Raw genomic sequence first — 19,444 nt, forward strand, 5'->3', positions numbered from 1 at the left:
AGCAGTTGTGGCAGTTTGGAGAAAAACAAATGATCCCCTGTACCCTAATTTTAAAGATGGTTGTAAGACATCACAAGCTAGAGAGAGATACCAAAAGGGGATTTTTGAAGTACTTCACTCAAAGTCTGATGGAAGTCAGGGTATCTAGGTATCATTTTAAAACTACAGCAGAATTCTTAAAAATATTTTCACTTTATTTTTTTGTTTCCAAATCTGTTCCTATATCTTATGCTAGCAAGAAAGTAAAGCACAGTTAAATATATGTGTTAAGATTTTGTAAATAGATTGGAGCAAGGCTGGTGAGAAAGGAATCCTTGCTCTAAGCTCTTTTTCTGAAAATAGTATCAGACAGAGATAATTTTACCCACATTCTACACATTGCTGATGTTACTTGTCCACTCTGGACAAATGACCAAAGTGGTTGCCAACAGAGTAATAAGAAGGCCAGGCCACAGTGTTAAGACATGTTGATCAGGTCTTCTCCTAGGATTATTTTTTCATGTAGGAAATGCCTTCAGCTGCCTTGAAGTGGTCATGTACCACTGCACCAGAAACACCTTAGAAGGCAACACCAGATTACAAACACATCTCTTCTGGACTCAGTATAAAAATCACAGAACCGTATTTGCCACTTGCAAAAAACCCAGAGCAACTTTAATTTTTTATCACCCTCTCTTGCATTTTCCCTTCATAATTATATAACTTTGTCTGGACAATCTTTTACTATCCCTTCTATGGCATCCACCCACCTCTCACTTCACAATTGTACACACACATATATTCCCACAAATATCCTGAACTCAAATGAAACTGAGCTCTTCTTACATGAGGATGACCCTATTTCCTCTATTTCCTGTCCCATCATAATATATTCAATAGCTCATTATAATTTAATTCATCTTCAGAAAGGTACAGCCCTGAATTGCAACAGCACAATATCTACTTCCCAACGTGGAAGAACAACTGCTTTGCTTTCAATCTATATTGCAGTGCAGCTTCAGGAACATCCAGCACCTATAAATACATCTCATAAATATTCTTATAAATATCCCCCCTGCCACATTGTGGGACAACATCCAAGACCATCCAGCACTGACCCAGAACTGAGTCACTTCTGCTACATGACACAGCTTTGTTCATCACTCCCTTGCATCCTGTTGACCACAAGAATGAACGAGTCATAATCAAATTGGTGCAATAAGCCTATAAAGGTAAGGACAATCTTTCAAATTTAGCTATTAGGCACAGTTCTAATACCTCTACCAAGTTACAACCCACACTCCAGCTGAGACTCCACAGTATTGCCAGTGTTGACACAACACTGAGTGCAGAACCTGTGGCACACAGCCTCTGATTCACAGCCAGTGGTGCACTTACCAGTAGCAACTGAAGAGCCCCACAGCTGAAAACAATGACTGTTTCAGCTGCTGCACCTTAATACTACATGCTTTATGAGCCAGACACTTTGGAACTTGCTGTTTACAGACTGGTACATCAAAATAAAACTAGCCATCTAAGTCAATAAGCCAAGCTCTGAAATGCCATGACTCAGGAAGACAGATTGCCTGTTCTGCCATCTTTGCTGGGAGAGCTGTGGTATCTGGTGGAAGAACAAGGCCACCATCTTAAGCCACTACTGCTGCGAATTAGTGCTCTGGCTCAGAAGAGCTGCTAAGTTCCCATGAAACATCCCAGTTCTGAACTGAAATATCTCTGCTACTGAAATTTTCTCAATTTATAACATGCCAAAAGAAGCTGTCTAGCCTTCAAAGGCTGCAAAAATGACAAGTGGCTTTGCATTACACAGAGTGCTTTTGTATATAAAGTCTCTTCATCATCAAGGTATTCCTCAAGTAAGCCTCCCCCACTAGATCCAACTGCAGCAAGATTTCTAACGCTGTAAATAATTACACCTCTTTGCTTGGTCTCACCATTGAAATGGAAGCTCGTCAGAGCCAATGTAATTTTCTTAATGGAATCAGGAACAAAGCCCAGTGTTGATCCAGCAGAAGATGGATCATTGCAGCAGGCTTCCAGAAAAACCACACTTGGCAATAACTTTACTATTGATTTTATGTCAAACCAGATCTTAAGTATTGAGGCAATATTACTCTTCTCCTAAAAAGAGATGTTAAAATTCATCTGTATGCATGGAAGAACTATTAGGGTCTGATATAATTTGGAGAAATTTGCATGGATAGAAAGTTTAGTGCTGCAAGATATCTAATGATTAATGCAAGAAAATTCAAGATTCACCCTGAAAAATTTAACTTCAAATCTTCTTTTGTAGGGTTTACTTTGGGATTTCATTAGCCTCTCAATCTTCTCTGCTGAACAGATGTTTTCCACCCTCTTCCTACCAATCCTTTCTATGATGTGATTTTTTTTATATCCAACAAAGGTAACTGATGATTAATTTTAGGAAATATTGTATGTAAAGAATAACCATTTCTTCATTAGGACTGAAAAATGCAACAAAGCAGAACATGAAAGCTGAAATATTTTCTAAATTAGGGGGTCCCACTGCATGGGTTTTTGCACAAAGCTGTGTATGCTAGATGCTTCTAGACTCAATCAGTGAACATAAAGTTTAGAAGTTGTACTTTACTTTTATACACACAGGAAGCTGTTTTCTGCATGTCCTCACATACATCTGGTGCTAACCACTGGACTTAAAAGGAAATAGAGAGTGCAAAACACATGCCTACCACTCCAGCCTTCACCAAACTCTTAGAGGGTTATTCTTTGACACAGTATATTTTTGGGTGCAAGTTCAAGAGAGGCACAGGAGGCACTAATTGAATCATACTCCCAGCTTGGTGTTCAAAATTCATAGTCATGTATAGCAGCTGGACAGCCTCACCCTTTTTAGATACATTTTTTAATCAAAAGGGTTCTGCTCATTGTTGTCAGCATGCATTTAGGCATTATCTGAGAAGACTTACCAGGCTACTCCCTTGTCATCCATGCAGTAGGAGAAGTTAAATAACTTTTGTGGAAAAAAACAACCACATTAGTAGAAGTGTCAAAGATGGCAAATTTTTTCAAGTGTCTCAGAAGATGGTGGAGTATTTTATCCACCATCCCTTCAAGAAAAAGGGGGAAGACACAAAAAAATAAGCAATAAACAGTTTTGTGAGGTTGGCTAACTGAAAACCCATGTGTGCACATGGCCATGAACTTTTTGTTTTCTGATCTACTGAGACTACCGTGGTCATTCCAGAATGAAAACAGAACAAAATCAGCTAGGCTTATTAGCTACAGAAAATGAAAATATTATCCCTGCCCCAAATGATGCTTTTTTATTTTAAATGCAGTGTGAGTACTAAGAGTTGAAAGAAGCTAGCTTCTTACTGAAACAGTTTTGGCTAAGAACACTGAAATAATTGTGGTCCACAACAAACACAAGCATGTGAAAATATTCAAAACCACACAGGACTCAAGAATTTTCAACTGTGGCTGATTCTGAGTCTGTGTAGTAAAGAAGAAAAGGTAGGATAAGCAAAATAGTAAAAACATTTAAGAAAATAAAGTTTGAAAAAAAATTTAAAAAACATATATTAGATGTGACCTGAATAAGCACCATAACCATAACCCTGAGGAAGTGAAAATAGTTTTCTGAGTTAGGTGCCAGACAAAGAAGGCTTGGCCTTGCAAGCAAGGCTACGTGGTCTTGATGTTTGAGCTTTACTGATATAATGAGAAATTAAATGTTATATATTTTTTGTAAATGCATAGAATCTTAAACACCTCACTCCCTCAGCAGTTCTCCTTCTAACAGTAATAGCTGAGAACACCCATGATCTATAGGTATGGTATTTAAAAATAAACAACATGACTTTGTGACCTTGCCCTACTTGTTCAGAGAACATAGTACCAGAAGTCCATCTGCTTCTTCTTCTTTCATTAGGGCTTATGTGTGAAAAAGCTTCCATACTACCAATCTAATTATAAGTCCTACTAGTTGGTGAGGTGCACAGGAAACTTTCTCTTACATGTGACATATATCTAAGCTTTTAGAAACTGTGTAGCTGATGGATCCTGAAGGAGAAAACACCATCAGGAGAATATTTCTATGTCCAGAAAAAGAATTCACTGAAGTAGTCTGGTGCAGCTGGAGTTTATCATGAAGTATAGCTTGGTCATGGAATTGAGAGGTGACAAAAGGGACTGAAGCAGGATTTCCTGGTGTGTCTTGATTATCTGACAAAAGTGCCACCTAGACTTTTCTCTATGTCCAGGTTTCTATTCTGATCTGAAGGCAAACCCTTGGTAGTAATTTTCACTGGTTACACTAGGCACTACACATAGGCATCTACCTCAAGGTCATCTGCTCCTTGTCCCCCCTTGTTCTGCTCTAAATTGTGCAGCAGGGTTTGGTTAAGACAGAAAAGCTTGTAGAACTCCTATTCCCTGTGGAAAGTCCCTGTAAGGTGGAAACCCTTCAGGGTAATCTCTCCTTAACACCTCATGTTCTTAAAATCTTAATCATGGAAAGAATGCTCTTTTCAGGCTACCTGCCTAGCAAGAAGCAAGTCAATCACTGTGTTAAAAATAAATTCTCTTTGGCCTGCATGGTCAGCTTTTTTTAAAATTGTACCAAGATTTTAAAGTTCCCCTGTAATGAGGGAGGAAAGGAAGGGTGTTTGATAGTTCCTAACTTTGTTTTATTTCTTTTCTATCCTCCTTTCTATCTTGATTTCAAACAGGATTTGGTCTCCTCCCCTATTTAAAATCTTAAGAGTAAATTCTCTGAGCTTACCAGTGCTTCATTTCATTCAGTAAGAAAAGGTAATACCAGTGTCTGTGCCAACTTTCAATAAGGAAGGAACTTCATTCTAATAAATCTAAATGCCATCACTTTTAGAGAGATGATAATCTTGACTTCACATACAATTATTTTGATTATTTTGCAGTGCTCAAATAAGCTGCTAAACAACATCTATGATCTGTTCCAGAGATGCTGCAGTGATTACCAGCAAAGCCTGGTCTGACCAGTAAGGTGTAGCAAAAGGGTATTTTATGAGTTTACATTGTGGAATAGAGCTGCACCTGCAGACGCCTGTCAAATATTCAAAAAGTAGCAAGGGCAGCTTTGAGTAGGTAAAAAAAGGATATTAGAAATTAATCCCAGAAAACACAACAGATTCCCAGTGAAATTGGCAAGAAGATGGGAAAGGAATAGCCAGGAAGGAATCGAGCAACAGCTGAAAATGAGAGAGAAAGAGGGAGAGAGAGATCTGGAAAAAAAAAGATTTTTTAGTCAAACTCTGCTATCTTTGGCTGACGGGAACTCTTTGCTACAGATCTCTATGGCAGCCTGGGGAGTGCCAAAGAATTCAAAGAAAACAAGAACTGGGATCTCTTGCTTAAGTTCTCCCTGGGAGTCAGTCAGGTGATGGAAATAAAAAACTCTGTTATGTGTCTGACCCAGGTTCTTACAAGTTGGACTGCAGCAAAGGAAAAACAAGCACATGGAAAATGGAAAAATTAGATGACACGTGGACTTTTCTCTTTCTTTTCCTGTTGTGATTTATTCCCTTTACCCATTTCTCTTCCTTACTGCATTCTGCTACACACAGGAATAAAGAAGTAAAACATTGGCAGGATCAAAGGGAATACAGGACAAGATCTGTGGTTGTTACACTTTCTTTTGTTTTCCTTCACCTCTTCTTACCTCAGCTTTTGCCCTCCTTGAACTCTACAATTGGAGCAGAAGTGGATACTCCAGAACCTACTAGAAGGGAGGAAATTATTAAAGAGGTAAAATCAACCCCACCTCAAAATAAGAATTGGGACCCTTGTAGCATTGGCAGGACCCACTGGATCCATAGAGATATCAGTCATGTTACCAAGGCAGTTTTGGGACTGAATGCATTTTACAGCTGCAGTCCTAGAATCAGTGAAAAAATTAATCACTCTTCACCCTTCCAAATGGGACAGAAGCAGAGTAAGATCTAAGCTGGTGTGTCCTTTGCAAAGGGGACACACAAAACCTGTGTCTATTACAGGCATCCTGTCAGGAGGCTGTGTGCTCTAGTCCTGAAAGTCATACCTTTATTTGCTGCTATGGTAGCAATAATGATCTCAAGAAGGCAAAAGACACTGATAAACAGCAGCCTAGAGGAACTCCACTCTACCTTGCAGTTCAAAGGCTCAACAGTTGAAAAATTATTGTCTTACCCAGCATTCTCCTCATGGCCAGCTCTCAGAGAAGTTACTGTGTTTTTGTTTGTCTCTGCGTATTTGATTTCAACTGTGAATCTCTGGAGAAGAGGAACAGCATCCTGTGAACCTATGGACAGCTCCAGCAAGCAAGAATCCAAGCTCCCAGGCAGGATGGGGCTTTGCAGGCTGAACTCACACCTATCTGGGAGTCTACTGGTGTTCAGGAGGAAAACAGCCCCTGTGAAGAGAAAAAAAAAAAAAACAGAACAAAACAAGAGACACACAGCATGGATGGAAGAGACATAATAAGAGGAAAATGGAGAAAGAGTTTGAAGAAAGGAGTAATGAGAATAAAGGAAAAGCCATGCACATAAATAAAAAGAGAGAAAGAATAAATTAAAAATTAAGGATTTAAGTAAAGAAATGATAGAAGAAATGACAAGAAACCAAAAAAAGCTTGAAGACATGTCCAACAGAACAAAAGCCAAAGACTTTGCCAGTCAGACAGCAGACAAGTGAAGCCAGCTCTGGCTTGTATAGGGTTGAATTTCCAAAAAAAAAATGCAGACTCTGTAAATAAAAGCAGCTTATCCCAAAATGGGGAGATAGGAAATAAGTGTATAAAGGGGCTGGCTCCTTAGAGGGTGCATCCATACACAACCAAGGCAGCACACATGCATTACGTGGTCATTTCTCATTGACTCTTGGGCACTGACTGGGCCTCTGGGAGCCCTGGACCAGAAGCAGCACATGGTGGCACTTCTAGTGACATGGGCCTGAGCCCTCAGCCCGCTGACTCCCGCTGCAGCCAGGATCCGTTCGAGGGGAGCTGTAGCTCTGCCTACCTTCAACATCTCCATGGGAGGAACGGTTTTCCAGAAGCCTCTCCTGGGATGCCAGGACACCAATGGAAGATAACACCCAGTCTGGCTTTCCAAAACTGTCTGTGGACGTCGCCCATGAACAGCTTGAGCCGATGACACAAGAGGTTTCTGTTGTGAGAAACCAAAGGTTTCAGCGAGGCCTATCCCAGCTCAAGGGGCACATGAGTGACTGAATGTACAGTGTATGGGGGCTATATCTCCCAAGAAATAGAAGAATTGAAGAGAAAAAGAAAATTTTGTCCTGAGCTATAGCAACAGAATCTCTCCCAGAGCAGGTCAAGGAACACATAAGAATGAAAAACTAACCTGCAAATTCTTGGCAGAATGTAAGTCATATCAGTTGAAGGTCTAGACCACAAGTATTCGAAGTCCCAAATTAGAATAATACCAATAATATCAACAAGGATATTGAAACTGTATGGATTTAGCATTTTGGCAGAAAGAAAGAACTGATACTCTAAGGGCAACCCTCTCCCTGCAATAGAAAGAGCTTGACAGGTTCTCAAGCAAAACAGATGAGCAATGCAAGCTTTACACATTTTTTTTATTTTTGTCTTTTTAAGATAGTTTTACTTTCCTCTAGCAGGATAGATAAGAATACCTTCTTAACAAACTCCAGAGTTTGCTCACAGTGCTAAAAACACTAGATCATCTTGGCCAGAATTTTTCATAATCAGCATATGATAAACCATACAAGAAGTAATTCACTGTTCTCTCATCAATCTAATATAAACTCCCTGAAGGGATGTTAGCTGCACAAAACTCTCCCACACAGAGTGGAGCTGAATAGAGCTGATATTAATTTGCATGATATTTTATTTTCAGTAGTAATAATAATATTACAATAATAACTGGAGTGTCCCCAGGCCAAGTAAGAAATACTGAGAGACTAAACATTCATATTGAGGAACCTGATGTTCAGAGGGTATTCAAACCTTGCAAACACGAATGACACAAAGATATGCCTTTTGTAGTTCTATTCCTGTGGAGGAGAACAGGCAGGTAGGAAGGACAGAATTAAGGTCAGGGATATAACAAGGAAGTGTGTCTGCACAGGTATAGCAAAAATAAAAACATAAGAGCCTCCAGAAGATTGACTATATTTCAACTAAATTTTCAGATAAATGAGAAAAGGAAACCTCTTTTGAATGTGACAACAAAAGCAGACTAGCTTTCTCCTAATTATTGAAGTTAATTCTAATGTCATTTTTATAAAATAACATCCAGTAAGCAGGGGAAAAATAAACACAGATGTTACAGAGTTGCACATAACTTTGGGTTGGCATAGAATGTGGTCTCCCACCCAAACACTTCTCCTCCCTTGCTTTGGATACTCCCCAACTCCTTCTGTCCTGCTCCTACTGGAGTTTGCCACCTCTCTCAAACTGACACCTGGGCCAACCATCCAAATACCTCCTTAGCCCAGTTCATAGAATGCATACAGCTTAGGAAAGGCCTGGGCACCGTTCAGCCCATCAATTTTGCATGGAAGCCACAAGCAGATGAGCTGGCAAACTGTGCATGTGTGTGTGTATGCAATGCTAGATACCAGCAGCACACAGGAATGAGGACTCCAGTCACTCTCCTGGCTCTGTTGGATCTAGGGAGAAATGTCTGTGCACAGCTCCAAGCTGTGGTTTGATGGTGCAATAAAAAAACTTTAGGGATCTAAATAGCTCAGAAACTCCATAGAAATGTGAGACAAAGCAGAGTCCTCACCCAAACCTGCTGTGCTGTATTGAGGTTTGAAAGGTTAACTCAGTACCTACAGACTTATTGTTAGTAGAAATAATATTTTTATCAGATAATTTTTTTAGTTGGTGGTAAAACTCAGAAAGCAATTTCTCTCACAAGAGTGTAACAGTGAAAGAGACCAAAGTGAAAGCTCAGGAAAGAAAAATTTCCTGTTTCAAGAAGACGGTTACTTGAAACTATTGTTTTTGACAAAATCATTTCATCAAATCTTAATAATACCTCCGATTGCAGTGGCAAGGACTGTACCAATGCAGACTTAGTCCTTTGAGTGTGCCTTTCATGACAAGGTGGTTCCCAGCCGAGATAGGCAAACACAACTTCTCCCTTGAAAAGCACCTAATTCCCAGCTCTCTGAGCTTTACAATGTCTGTCTGCCACAACCTGACACTGAAGAAATCTGAGTACCTGCAAGCGTCTGAAACTGATCTGGAAAGTTTTTGACATCCAGTAGAAAAAAGACTGTTTTCTCTGGGAAGAGGTTATATGCGTTGCATTGCGCTGATCAACAGTAAGCTGGTTTTTAGCACAAATCACAGAGTAAGAGAACTGGGTACACTCGTGGTTACAGTGAAAGAAACACTGAAAACTGAAACCTCTAACACCACTATGTACCATCTTACAAGTGCTTCATATCCAGCTTTGCTTATGAACTTGAAGAACCTCAAGTACAAGTCAGCAAAAAGGAAGAACATGACAAATTTAAAAAAAAAGGTATCAAAGAGAAATAGATCTGTATTACTACAATCAGCAAAGGACATATTTTAAGATATTACAAAAATGCTCCAAATAAGATTGGATTGAAAGAAGCACATGGACAGTGCAGGATTTGTCAGAAAGGACTTTAAAGAATTAGAGGTTTTTGGTTTATTGAGGGGGGAGGCAGTAAGTTTCTTCTGTGGAGGGTTGTTTCGGGTTCTTTGTGGTTTTGTTTGCATGCTATGTTTTGAGTTTGGTAGGGTTTTTGTTTTGGTTTAATACAGAAATAAGGAATTCCCTTCAGTTTACACTGGCTTTTCTGAGTCATTGCTCTAGTTCCAGTCAGAAATACAGTGCCATAGCTTTCTGGTAAGAGGTGCTTGTGACTGCCAGCACTTATCTTACACCTAGATTCTGAAGGAGAAATAAGGAGGATGTAAGGAAGAGGAAGTGTGGTACCTGGTGTAGAAGGCTGATGCAATGAAACCATCCTATTTTTTATCAGGGAGAGCTTCTGAGTTGGATTTGGTGAAGAAGAGTTTTCTTCATGTGATCCAGAGCAGAAGACAGCAGCTATAAAAAAATAAAAAGAGGAAGGGATGTGTTTGATGTTGCTTTACAAAACTCTGCTCCCATATTATAAAACATGTGCATATATATAACGAAGCCCTGCTACATCACTCTCACCTTCATTGCAGTGCATTGGGGCAGTACCATCCTGATGTCTCCAGAACAATTCATACCAACAGCAGCTCTTTTATTTATTTAACCTGTGCATGTGAAAATACACAAGTCCTGAGCTAAGCATGCAGTAGTTTGTATCTAAGATTATCTCTGGTCTCTTCTAGAAGTCATAAACAAGTTGGTAAAAACAAACATATTTGTTGCCAAAAGGTGTTCACAGGCAGAAAGCAAAATTAATTGTTTTCAAACCTTGGCCATTTGGGTTATAAATTCAGCAATATAAAAATGTCAAATCATGTCAGAGGGGACAGGAATCTTATTCACATGAATTGCAGTTGACACAGGAATGTACAGACATGTCATTTATAACATTTAAGATATTTTCAGCAGAGATAATTTGAACAATAATACTATGAAAACTTGCATCAATATCTATAAAAAGAAAAACCCCTCAAATTTGAACATATGTTCACTCACTATTGCATATAAGTTTTCAGCAATATCCAATCTGATTTTGAATTGCTGTAACAATTTTAATTTTAGTATATATGACAATGCATCACACAGTGAGTAAAATGCTGTGAAATGTTTCATAGCACGAAAATGCTGCATCCTTCCATCTTTTACTATGTTACTAAAGACAGTAGTAATTCAAGGGGTTCCAAGGAAGAGCAATTTTAGAACAGAACAGCATTATGCTGCAGCAGACACATGCTCTACTGGTGACAGATTTGGGGTCTCCACAGATCAATTGTCAAACACTATATTTTTTTCCTGTTTCCAAATATTTAGGGACATTAAAATAGGAAAAGTTGGTTTTGCACTGCATATATGACACAGGCACTGCTCTGATAAGCAAGATATCCTCAATAACAGGATGAAATCCTCAAAAAGAATGGGAATTATGTGGCCAAGGTTTAGCCAGCCTTATGAGAAATCCATGCTAATAAACAATCATATATTGCAAACAAATCTATTTCATTATATGAAAAGAAATTCTGCTATGTAAAGGGCTTTGACAGCTGAAGTCTGCTCTCCCAACTCCTGTTCTGTGTCTTTTGAGACATTGCTCAGTTTTCTATCTCCCAATCTTCACTCAGCACTGCTATAGCTTCAGTATTTACTTCCCTCAGGGTTTTATGTAAAGTCTGTTCCACCCACTCGTCTCCTCACACACTCCAAGCTGCTTGTATACTTTGGAAATAGCCTGAGTATCATGGGACCCACAAACATAGTACAGTCATAGCAGAAGTTCTGCTAGAGACATTTTTCCTGATACAACTAAAACTTACACAAAATATTTGATGCAGTCACACCCCCACTCCCCTCCCCTAGAAACACCTTTGGGATGTTCCTCTTGTTTTTCATTAACAAGCACAAGATCCAGTGGCATATTACCAGCAAAGGAGCCCTAAGCTACTTGAAACATGAATTTGCTCCCTCAGTGTGGGAAATACCTCCATTGCCATTGGTGATAGTTGAGACAAGTAAGATACAAAACAATGGTAACACCCAAATCAATTTGGCAAAAAACTGCAAGAGTTCATTCTAATGAGTGTAACAACCATATTTACCTGTCCTGGGAAGATGCCACTTACCTAACTGGACATCTGAGAGGAAGGAAGGGCAGTCATTACAGCCAAATTCACTGGCAAAGTATACTTGGACAGAGGACCCTAGAGTCAGTGATAGACAATGCACCCACAGAAATAGGTCCCCATTAATTCATTTCATCAGGGCAAAGAATTTCTGGCTATGGCTTAGCAGAAGAAGACTCACAGTAGCAGCTTAGCAGCCTCTAGTCCAGCATATGCTCTTACTTTATCTCCCAATTATTTTTCTTTCTCATTTTTTCAACTTCTTCGATTGAATTGAAAAATCTAGCCTATATAGTCACTAAGATGCTTCTGATCATCCCACATCATGTCCTCTCACACATATTTGCATGTAATTTTTGTATTACATAAATTTCAGCCTGAAAAAAATAATAATGACTATTACTTTTCACCTTGATGATTTCTCTACCTTGAACAGCAAAAGTCAATTGTTAAAGTGAGAAGAAATATAAGATGGAGAGGAAGGAGATTAATGACTTTAAGCTAAGTCTGTAATTAAGGAACATAAAGTGATGAGGAAGAAACAGTGTAACATATTCAACTGCCACAGGAAAAAAATGGGATCTTTTAACAGCACAGCGCAAATCCATCTCTTTTTCAGTAAAATAAGAAACCTACAGCACTGAGAAGATAATTCCATTTCTTTCACTATCTTACCAAAAAAAAAGCAATAAGATACCTACAGGGGTGATTTTTATCCTGCATCCTGCTGTTACCTTGCAGAAGAGAAGAAAATTACAGAAAATACTTACAGAACTCCTGATGGGAAATCAGTTCTAGATAAGCCAAGGCATCTTTCTGACAAAACAGGAATTTCCTTTACAGCACTTTCTAGTTGTATTCTCCATCTAATGTCAAAATAGCCACTTAATGTTTCTCACTGTTTCTCTGAGATTAATATACAGAAAAATATCTCTGTCAGAAAGTCACACTAAGCCTGAAGTAGACTCTTTGTTTGCTACCTTTTCAAGCATTTTTTATTGATCCTAAAACTTCCACTTTCCGCTCAATAAATAGTCTCTCTTGTTCATGAGCATTTACAGCCTTAAGTTATTGACCTTGCTCTTTGAAAATATCACTGGGATCTCCAACTGCTTGGTAATAATCTCTCTTATTCTTTGCTCATTAGTTGGTTCTACCCCAAGTCCCTTGATTACTTCATCACTCTTGTTGTACTCTGTCTAGACAGATTGCAGGTAATGGTCAAAAGGGAGCAACACAACAAAATACAATTTTCCCAAGGCTTACAAGGTGCTACTCCAAAATTTTCTAGAGGCCTCTCCAGTTTTTCAGGGAAAAAGGCAGACATCAGTGCACACTAATATCATGCTATGCAGAATGGCCATTCTCTCTCTCCTGAGATTTCTCTGTTAATCCATGCACCAATCTCATATGACATTTCGGCCAAATTAAATTATTGTAGCTGATTGTCTACCATGACATCAAGTGTCCTGTGACATATTTCCTTCTACGACATGTATTCCCAACCTCCACTGTAGTTCTCTTTAGATACCTAATTCCATGGGTGAGTTCCATTGAACACTGACTTTTTTTTCCTGCCTTAATCTGTAAGTTTTCAGCAGATCAGCAGTACAGTTTTAATGTTGTCTTCTGACTTATTCTTAAACTCCTAAATAGAACATAACCCAAAACTTGCATTTTCGGGAAACTTACAAGTAGAGTTAATTGACAATAATTCTGGTTGATTCTTGTGTTTTAAACCAAAAACATGACACAGCAATTTGCACCACACACTCACTTAAGTACACATGTGGAGTTATTAATTTAAGAATGTGACTGAAGGTACAACATCCTACAGGACTTTTGTCACACTGGTAAATGCATTGGGCAAACTGATGCTTCAACAAGATGGCTCTTCAAATCAGCCCTTTGGATTGACAAGTATTTATAAACCCTCTTCTAGCTCTTTGATCCTATATATAATATTATGGTATTTTTACTCTGACTGATGTTAAGCCAGCAATCTTCATATTACCAAGCAGTCCTACTTCGCAGGAGTAGAGCAGATGTAATTAAGTATTGTCATCCAGCTTATTCCATTTATCCTTTTAAAGTACTAATGCAGAATTAGTTTTCTTCCAGTTCTGCAGAATTTCCTCAGTATCCTGACACACTTGTTGTAAACATCAACACATGGAAGTGTTTCAAAGTTCGTTACTAGTTCTTTCAAAATTCTTGAACACAAGCTGTCTCAAACAGTTGTTTTACAAAGTAGGCATTTTAATAACAGTTTTTTTCACAATACTTTTTCTTTGTTCAGAAAGCCAGTGCACAACTTCTATGTGACAGTGAAAAATCAATTGTTTTATTTTTTCCTAGAATACTAATGTTTATTGAATAATTTTTCTTTTTGTCTCTATTATTGACAAACCTACCACACACATTTATGACAGATTCACATAATTGCTAAAATATTTTTGCTACTAATGTACTTGGAAAATTTCCTTAGACTTCCTGCTGATTTCTTCATAATTTCTTTTGGTTTTTTTAATCTATAGCTAAACTTTCAACTTTTCAACTTCCTTTTAGTGCAAGCAATGTAGTATTTTCCTTATTTTTTGTAACAGCATAGCCTCTCCTGCCAGCTATAGGCTTGTAGCTTTCTAGCTGTTTAAACAAGCAACTAAATTATTATCTGAATCTTTCTGTCCATTAACTTTCTTTCTATTGAGCACTTTCCTTTGGCACTGTTTTACATTCTGAGAGATTTAGCTCTTCTGGAAGTATCAAGATATACCAATTTCAGGTGTTATTTAGGCACAGAAGTCCCTTTATTTGAATACCTAATCTGAGGTACATATCAGACCACTTAAGATTTTTATTCTATTTCCAAGAAAGGTGTACTCAAGCCACAACCACTTCCACTTGTTGAACATCTGAGTTTGGTTCTGAACTCAATTCTTATCTCAATTCTTTATCTGCTTAGAATGGATGGAAGGTATTATCCTGACAAGTGACAGGGGAATTCATTCTGATGGTGTCATCTATTCAATGTCTGCAAGTCTGCTCCCATGCTAGCAGAATGAAAACACCAATATGCCACTTTTGTTGACGGCTTCACATGCACATACAGACACAAGGGAAAAAAAATACTTTTTTCCCTCCCCTTATACACAACAGGATAGTCATTATCTTATCCAGATCTTTAGTTGGGTTTGACAGGGTACAGCAATCATCAGCAATCCCATTGACATTTATTTTAGGTATTAATTGACCTTCAAGATAATTTTGTTCAATGGCTGGGGAAAGAGGCAATGTCATTTTACATACAACACTGTTCCAAATTTACTTCTGTCCTTTGAATTACAGGAATTCCTCCTTCTAGCCTGAGAAATTCCAGTTTATCATCACTGTAGTTTTAGAAGTTATTAATTGCATTTCACTGCTACTTGCTTATTAGCCAGCCTCATCATGATGATCACAGGCAGTTGGAGAACTCCTCTTTTAGTCCTCAGGGCCTTGTTTAATTTTATTCTCAATATCTTGCCTCTCTGTTAAGCGTTTTTATTTTTTCCTTTTCTATCATTTCCCTTGGCTGTTAATTTAACCATTTGAAAAAGTCTGTCCTAACAAGTTTGGAAGTTTGCTTCCTCTCCAGTGAGCTGGAGGCCAGTCAAACTGCACAATCTCTTCTCACTGGAGAATACAGACGTGCATTTCATTGACACAAGTCTTATACAACTTGTCTGACTAGAAGAATACTTGAAGACCTTTATTTGTTTGGTCTGTTTTTAACTTTCTTCCTACTTTATATGCAGAACATGAATAGTACCTAAGAACATACATTGTCCATCCTTCTTTGGCACCATTACAGAATTTCTAAAAGTTAGTTATATTCTGCAAAACTAAATCAAGTCACTTATGCTACGGACTATACTTGGTAGCTGCCTTGGTAGATATTTTCTTCAGAGAACTTTCTCAGATGCTGCAATCCCAAGAGACAGAACACCACCTCCTCGCCCACCTGCTGACTAGAATCTTCCATGAGGGGTGGTAAGTGGATCTATCCAAAGGGATTCTCACAACCAGTAAGTCCCTGTTATAATTTTCACTTGGATTGCCAAAGATCATCTGCAGTTTCCATGACATACTGAATGACTAGACACTTAGGGTTGTATGAAATTCCTCCAGTCCCCTCTCCTGCTGCTCACAGCAAGCTGCTTCCTGGCTGCCCCTGGATACACAAAATGCTGCTTTGTCTCACATTTCCTCGCTTTCTTTATTCGGTCACTCAGTGGCCAGTTCCTTCCCTGGATAGTGGTGTTTCCTGAATCATTTTGTGCAACCACTCTTTATTCTCTCCAACACTTTGTAGAGTGCATCCTCATCCCTTCATGCATCAAATACTTGTTTCTATAAAAATCACTGTGTCTCCCTTCAAAAGCAGAGATTTGTGAAGCTCTGGCACTAAGTACAGTACATTGCAGGTTTCCACTCCTGTGCTACAGCTACTAGACAGAACTCACCCAGAAAAAATTTTGCCCATGCCATGTGTATTTTTCTCACAAACCTTCCCTATTGAATAGGAAATTCCTCGGTCCTCCTCTTGATACTTCCCTAACTTGGCATATTGCCTTTGAATAGCAACTTGCTAATTATGATTTCTTACTCAGTTTTCAGTGTATATCTACACCTCCTGAAATAGATCTGAATTGCTATTTTAATTACTATTGAGAAATAGGATGCCAAAACCACTTCTTGAAATCCAAAAATACGGCATGTACTTCATCCTGCTGGTTGTGTGTTGTACACATGCACATACTTATGTGTGCACATATTGCCACATCAACTTGGAAAGATTTCTCTTTTTATAGCTAAGCTGCTCAATACTCAAATGTCTATTTTTATAACACTAAATGTTCACTACTCATTACCACTACAGGTAATAAAGGCTGGGTTTTGCACTGTGTCTCACCTCTTTTTAGGCTGCCCAGAGTCAATCATGTGCTGCACAACAGCACAAAGGCAACTTTTCCTCCCTTCCTCCTCCACTCACATTAATGGGGAAAAAAATTCATTTAAGAGATGCATAACTGTGCTTTCCCTGAAAGGAATATGGATCTTGGGTTCTTGCAAACTGACCAAAAACAGAAATGGGAAAAAGAAGAAAAATAAAAAGAAAAAAATCAAAAGTGTTAAATGAACCAAAATCATGAAATTCTTTGATTCTTCAAGAACTTTCCTTTCCAAACCTCAAAATACTTTTTCATTTTTCTGCAATAAAAATACTATCCATTCTTAAGGAAAATTTTCCTTTCTCATTGGGTTAAATGTTTTACATTAACTTTCAATATTTTCAGTCTTGTTCACATCAAGCCACATAGGCTGTTGCCAAAATCAGAAGGATGACAAGATGGGGAGAGTGGAAGGACTCAAGCCTTTCAATCTGGCTTTGTCATTTGAGAAAAAAGATAAGAAATTGCACCCTAAGACACCTGTTTTACAGCAAATTGCCAAAGACCCATCCTCCCAGAGAGAATGCAACTTAGATGACTGACTTACATTATGTATTACTCTGAAATGAATAAAATGTAGGGGAATGTGTCCAATTCCTAATGAAGCACTTCAAGCAGCGACAAATAACCAAGAATACACAATTGAAATATGTTTTGCCTTTCAATTGTGGGAGGGAGCAGCACTTACAAACTGATGTGCTCTTGCACATAAATGTAGAGAAAGAAATATAATTGGTTTATTCCTTTAGAACAGCACTTATAGGGTTTTTCAACTGCAGCTTAAAAGGAGGTATCTGTGAATTCACACATGCAGGGGTGACAGGCACAACAGAAGGTGAAGGAAGATATGAAGCCTGTGGATGCAGAGACAAAAGCAGAATGGATGGGATCCCTCAAAAGGTTACCTGAAGCCTCACTCTCTGCTGACGATAGCAAAATGCTGAGTGACCATTTTCTCATGTTATGTTTTTGTATGGAAATGCCAGTTCCATTACTTAATAGGAAATACTACTACCTTCCAAATAATCAAGTGGAAAATATTACATCATTTTGTTAAGGTTGAAACACGTCATCTTCACTCTGTAATATGCTCTGAGTTTAGAGTTAACATTGATACAGTAAAATTATATCTAGCTAAAGGAAAATAATGTTCTCAAAACAGACTGCCATACTGAATGACTACTTTTAATAAAGTCAATGCTTCAATTTGGAACAATTTGTTTTGTGAAAAATGTTAAGATTATGAGTCTTCATCATCATTAGAATGAAAAAAGATTTCTAAAATCAGTTTCCCATGAAAGAGAATATCTAGTTTTTAACAACCCCCTATGCTAAGACGCAAAAAAAAAAATTCTGCAAGTTGCCCAGAGCAACCAGCAAAAATAGGTGAGAGAGAAATTGCTAGAGATCTGTCCTTCCGGAGATGCTCAACTTCCAGCTTCAGGATGCCTCCGCATTTTGTAGTGTGTGTACAGGAGCTCTGTCTCCCCACTTCAGCTTCCACATAACAGCACTGCAACATTTCACAGAAAAAGAGGAATTGTCTGCCAGCAAGAAAGTGAAAGAAATATGATTTCCAGATCCAGGTCTTGATTAAATTATTACAATGAATATGAAATTGATCCTGCAGAATTAAGTTTAGTAAAAATAAAATTATTTTCAATTACTTGATTTCACACAACATAAGTGGAGAGGACAAAAGTGACTTTAATCTGTCCTTGAGCTCCATTGATCTTCGAGGTTACTTAATGTCCCTTTCCATCCTTGTTTTACTGGTAAGAACCTCAGGAATGCTCGAAATGCAAGCACTGCTTTAAGAATCCCTCAGGGGCTGCTTTGCTCACAGAGGCTATTCCGAGCATAAAGGCACATTTCCTGCACTTCTTTTTCCTTGATCTACTTTTGACACAATGATGACTGTCAACAGCTCTTAATCATCTAAGGATTCCCTTTTGAGTACTTAACCCTTGCACAGCAGTGCAGGACAGCTACAAGGATGCCCATATATCATTAAAAGATTTTTTTTTTGGTACATTCCTTTGTCTGGTAACTCTTCCCAGACAGGAACCGAGGCTGTCAAGGTACAGCATTGTTGAGCAGGCACTACTCAAGAGGAAGGGTCCCCATTCTCATCCTGCTACTAAAGCTCTGAGCCACTGTGTGCAATGATACAGGTGATGGGATCACACTCTTGGGGAAGGTGCTTTTTAGCAAAAAAAAAAGGAAAAGTGTGAAGCAAAGACTTGGTTGCTGTTTTCCTATCAGCTCTCCTGGTTCACCTGGACAAGGAACCAACTAGGGCAGCCAACACTAATTTCCTTCTCCAAGTCTTTTGGTCAATAAAACCTACAAGCTTTTCTCCAACATTCAATTTCTGATGAATCTGTTTGGAGATTACTGAAGAATCAGAAACTAATTTGTATGTAGCTTATAAATCCATCCATTCTCACTCAGAAGCAGCATCATCTCCTACTTTCATTAAGACTTAATAAAATCCACTTGCTGCTGAAGAGCATAAACAAAGAGAGAAGAAGAACAAAGAGTTATACCACCCCTATAGAAAGACCAAAGACTGAAAGAGCCTGCTAATTATTTGCTTCTACTCATCTTTATTTAATCACTCCAGAGACTGCCCCAGAGATGATGTTCATCTCAGTCCAAGGAG

At 38.5% G+C, this 19,444-nt stretch overlaps 1 protein-coding gene across 1 annotated transcript in view; it reads right to left on the reverse strand.

Annotated features, from left to right (window-relative positions):
* Positions 1-10,139, reverse strand: part of LTK (leukocyte receptor tyrosine kinase) — a 53,662-nt gene extending 43,523 nt beyond the window's left edge. Inside the window, exons 1-4 of the mRNA XM_063159543.1 lie at positions 10,124-10,139; positions 9,963-10,076; positions 7,014-7,160; positions 6,184-6,406 (exon numbers count right to left, since the gene is read on the reverse strand). Coding sequence (XP_063015613.1) covers positions 6,184-6,406; positions 7,014-7,160; positions 9,963-10,076; positions 10,124-10,139 — 500 coding nt within the window. The remainder of the gene's footprint in view (positions 1-6,183; positions 6,407-7,013; positions 7,161-9,962; positions 10,077-10,123) is intronic.
* Between the last annotated feature and the right edge of the window lie 9,305 nt (positions 10,140-19,444).

This window comes from Melospiza melodia, chromosome 6 (genome assembly GCF_035770615.1).
Source record: "Melospiza melodia melodia isolate bMelMel2 chromosome 6, bMelMel2.pri, whole genome shotgun sequence".
Taxonomy (NCBI): domain Eukaryota; kingdom Metazoa; phylum Chordata; class Aves; order Passeriformes; family Passerellidae; genus Melospiza; species Melospiza melodia.